The 4,694-nt window shown below is 36.3% G+C and overlaps 1 protein-coding gene across 1 annotated transcript in view; it reads right to left on the reverse strand.

Annotated features, from left to right (window-relative positions):
- KIF6 (kinesin family member 6) overlaps positions 1-4,694 on the reverse strand; it is a 55,815-nt gene continuing 51,121 nt past the window's right edge. Inside the window, exons 7-9 of the mRNA XM_009584904.1 lie at positions 3,208-3,306; positions 434-540; positions 1-38 (exon numbers count right to left, since the gene is read on the reverse strand). Of these exons, the coding sequence (XP_009583199.1) occupies positions 1-38; positions 434-540; positions 3,208-3,306 (244 nt within the window). The remainder of the gene's footprint in view (positions 39-433; positions 541-3,207; positions 3,307-4,694) is intronic.

Below are 4,694 nucleotides of genomic sequence, written 5' to 3' on the forward strand. Positions count from 1 at the left end.
TTATTTGGTGTCAATTGTTACAGCTAAATTTGTACCAGCTGAAAAACAGGCCAGATAGTTCAAAGAAAATGTATACAGAAAATTTTGGAAGTATTTTGATCATCAAGAAACATTCAAATGCATTCACTTAAGTGTAAAGAAATATACTGTGCAGGCTGCACAGACATTCATGCCCCAGAAAGTTCACTGATAGTGACTGAGAAGGAAAGACAGCCTTTATAGTTTTACACTGCAGCATTGAGCTACTAAAATAAATATATGTGAAGAACCTCAAGTGTTTAGAACGGCTGAGAACATAATGTAATATAACTTAAGCCAGAGTTATATTATTATTCTCACTTGCGTCAGTATAAATGTGGACTGAAGCTATTTTGGCTTCAAAATGCTGTACTGGAGATTTTGGTTTGGATTCCTACTTCTTGGCAGGATTTACCTTTCTTTTGCAGGATGTTCTGTCTTGCTTTAATGAAAGCTAGGATGTCAGCATCAGCCTGGCTGTCTCCAGTCAGAGGAATAGATGTACTAGAACTTGGTGGGGTCCTGAAATAAGAAAGTAAACTTGAGGACCCAACTGAGTAAGAAGGTTATTTTCCCATTCCATTATCTCCTCTCTTTTTTCAGCATGGAGGACTTTGTTCTCCAGATAAGTTGTTAGAGATGGCACAGTTCAGAGGAGAATCAAGCTCAGGACTTCTTAATGCTCTTATGTAGATTCTTAAGATTAGCCAATATCTTTTTAGTTTGGTAGGGCTACATGCTCATCAGCTATAAAACCTCTCACAAAGGGATAAAAATATTTTACTGCTGATTCAAAGACTTACTGCCAAGCGGGAAAGCCTAGTATAGTGAGTTTACCAAAGAAATTATGGATGTGACTATGCCATGTGTTTGTTTGCTTCAGGAAAAACTGCTGCTGTTTATTTGAACAGATCAATAGTACTTTTGCCTACTGTAAGGGAATTAAGTTTTCAGATGTACATAGAAGTAAACAATCACATGACATTCATGACATTTGCTGACAGATGCAACTCCTTTGTGCTGCTGAGTCTTCAGTCCCAGCTGAGATCTCGTATCTATGCAGTTAAATCATTGACTTACCTCTGCTTTTGATAGACCCTCCGGTGGTATAAAATGATGTAGTACCATGAAGCTATTCTAATCAGCTAAGAAAGCTAAGAATTTGGCCCTGTGTCTTTAGCCTTGTTTAAAGATAAAGCACTAATGGTGAAGTGAGAAATATAGTGATAAAAATTACAATATGGAAGGACAAGTGGAACTGAAGGGAGAAACTTTTTTTTTACATATCCTATCTTTGTAATTACGGTTATTTCCACTGTTCCTTACTGACCGTTGCAGTAGAATGTAATTGTGCCTGACATAAACAGAAGTCTGATATCCTTGTCTTTGTGCTACTAATTAAGTCCTCAGTTGCTGAATTAGTGAACCAAAATGGAAAAAAAATATAGAAATGACTATGAACTTAGTAAAATATCTCTTTTTATGTAATTTACAAGGTGATCTCAGAACACCAGTAAAGGACTATTCTCTTATTGATTTTCATTTGATTAACAACAATATAAAAAATAAAAAATACACAATATATTTGAGAAGGTACTGTTTAAATTCTATTTTAGCTTCTCTTTTCCTTCTGTTTTTCTTAAACATAAATGCAATTTAAAACATTAGGTTTTGGGCGATGAAATTTTCCATGACTTTTTGCTGTTCTAGAAATGGATTGTTTTGGAAAATGAAAGAAAAAAACCTTTGTGATTTGTTCTTACTAATGCAGTAGGAAAAATAGTAATTTAACCATATTTTCCTAAGGGCCTTAATAGCCAGAACTGTTGAGCACAATAAGAGTGTAACTTCTGGAAGTATACTTGGCATGATGTTTTGGTGGGAGAAAAGAACATGGAAATGAGCACATTAGAAAAAATAGAGACGCTGTCAAAAAAAAAAAAGTAGTTTCTGTTAACCTGCTAAGCTAATTTTCACTTAAGCAGTACCTCTTTTGAGAAAACATGACATGTAACCTTTGCCAAGCCTGACACACCTCAGCTGCTGGTGTCATTTTATTTTACTAGAATAATTTGTAGGAGGGAGATTCAGAATATTTTAAGGACAAAATCACAAAAAAATGTCTGCCTGCATTCTGCAATACTTACATACTCTGATGTCTCTTCCTTTCACATGTTTTTATTTGCTCTTTCAGAGTCCCTTTCTCTTGCTGAGAAGACAGAGTCATGAGGATTCATAAGTTTATGGGGAAAAAAGCCTCAGGCCAAACAAGAAACCACTTCTTTAATGCTGATAATGCAGCTACTTGATGTAAAGCTATGGGACAGCTTTGGTGTTGTTTAGGAAGTTGGAGGAAAATCTGGAATTTCAGTTTTATTTTTGTTTTTCAAGGAGACTGTTGTTAAAGAGACTAGAGTGTTATCTAGGCATTATATTACTTACTGGTTTGCTTTTTCCTCTGAATAGCCCAGGTACGCTTCTTACCTTGTTTTTAAAGCAGGGTTACTAGAAGTGATTGAATTGTTTTTCCCAGCTGGATCTTCATTAAGACTGACTCTTGTGGTCTCTGAAAAACTGGAATGGGAGCAGAAATGAAGGAAAGCCCTTGTGGAGGGAATATTAATACATGCTAAGTAACTACAAAGAAGCTGTTTTTCAAGGGTTTTTTATCTATATAAAGCACTTGTTGTTTACTGGAAGAGGATTTTCAGTTGAATCCATGTGATGATTAGGTTTACGTAGAGAATGTAGTTATGAAAGAATGACAAATAAGCTCATAAAGATTATACTTTTAATATTTGCCTTCTAAGCAGGGCTTGTAAAGCACTTTGATGTATCTGATGTACAGTTTGTAATGGTATATTTGGTTCCCAAACTGACTATTAGCCAAATGAGGCCTTAGCTCATTTTCCATTCTTTCTTTAGTCAGGCAAAATTATTATCAAAATCAGTGGGAGACTGGATAAAAACTCAGTGAGAACCTTGGGATGTGGCTTGTTGATGACAGCCAAATATATTGCAAACAGCTGTTGTACATTCCTGCCCCTGCAGATATCGTTATCAAGGAACCTCTCCAGTAGGAAGGCAGATTTCTGCCACAGGATGTCTAGGGACTCTCTCCTTTCCCGAGGGGTTGCGTATGCTACCGGGTCTGCTGCCAATCTTAGAGAAACTGAAACACTGAATTACTCAGGTTTAGGATTTTTCCAGTAGATGGCAGGATTGGCAAGTTCTTGCTTTTCTAACTCTGCACTAGTTTGTTCATTGTTGGCTGATGAATTGATATTTCTGGCAGAGAAATTGAAAAAGGAAAGAAATTTATTACTAAAATTTTACTGTATTATGCTCTGCCAGGTTCAGTTTTGCAGAAGATATTGTGCCCAAGAGTGTAAGTCATTTTCAAATGAACAGCTCCAAGTTTACTGAATGTTTCTCTTTAACTCCTCAAGTCCCATACCATTTGCACCTTCCTAGATGGATTAAAATAACCTCAAGACTCAGCCTAATTCAACTAAAGCAATATCATATTTAATGTTAATAATATTCCCTACTTTATTACTCCTATATATTACAAGAGCTAGAAAAGATGTGTGAAGTTATTACCTACTGTGTGGTTTAACAATATCTGGGAACTTCACATCATAGTTCTGCTTTAGGATTTCCTGAACATTTTTTCCATTGATTTGGCAGTTCTTAAAAACTAAGTGATTTAGGGTCTTAAATTCAATTTTCTAAAAGGACTCTGTGCCTGTGCCCTAAGATACCTAGGCATCCAAGTCATATAACCATGGTTTAATAAATCACTACACATCAACTGAACCATAGCAACCATCCATGACTCTGTTCTTAACCTGCAACAAATATAAGGTAATGTCACTTAATGTGATCCTTTTTCATTGCTTGCTTTTCATTGAAATAAGCTTCTTTCCTTCTTATTTGCCATGAACAGAATGTATAATTTTATAAATACTGTGAGTCAGCTGAAGTAATTTATTTTTAAGCTGTAGTAGTTTATATGTTTGAACTAATATTTTCCATTAAATTTGAATGAAAATTATTCCCCAAAATTGTTAAATCCCCATTTTAAAGGGGACTTAGATCCAGATCCGTTAAAAAAACCTAGACGCTACAGGTGTGGCAGGGTTTGATCTCTAGGGATCTCGCTTTCAGGTGGATTCCTGGACCCAGGACAACATGCCAAAACTTGCCTTAGAGTGCTCTGGGAGAAACGGGCACCTGAGGAAGGAGATATTAAAAAAACCTCTTAGACTGAGTGAGGTGATGCCCAGAATCGGGAAATTAACATTACTGTGCTCAGAGGTGGACCTTGAACTTCTACCTTCTGCCTGTGTGGTTACAGCCAGACATTTTTGTCTGGGGGATGCAAACTCTTCTCCTGTAAGTTAAGGAAATTTATAAGGAAGCTTATAACTATTTTTTGTAATGACTCCAAGTGCTTCCATATAAGAGGTTAACAATTAGAGTACTAATCTAACAAATGAGTCCCTCAGCTTGGCAGAGCTCAAATCCATGTTTTACATATCCCAGAGATTTCTCTAATCCCTAGGCTAGAGGGATGGCCTGTATGGGGATAATTTGCATCCTTCATACTGAAGCTCTGATAATGTTTCTATGGCATTGCAAGGTACGTTGAATCATTAGGGGATGAAAGAGTG

This window comes from Fulmarus glacialis, unplaced genomic scaffold, assembly GCF_000690835.1.
Source record: "Fulmarus glacialis isolate BGI_N327 unplaced genomic scaffold, ASM69083v1 scaffold3249, whole genome shotgun sequence".
NCBI lineage: Eukaryota > Metazoa > Chordata > Aves > Procellariiformes > Procellariidae > Fulmarus > Fulmarus glacialis.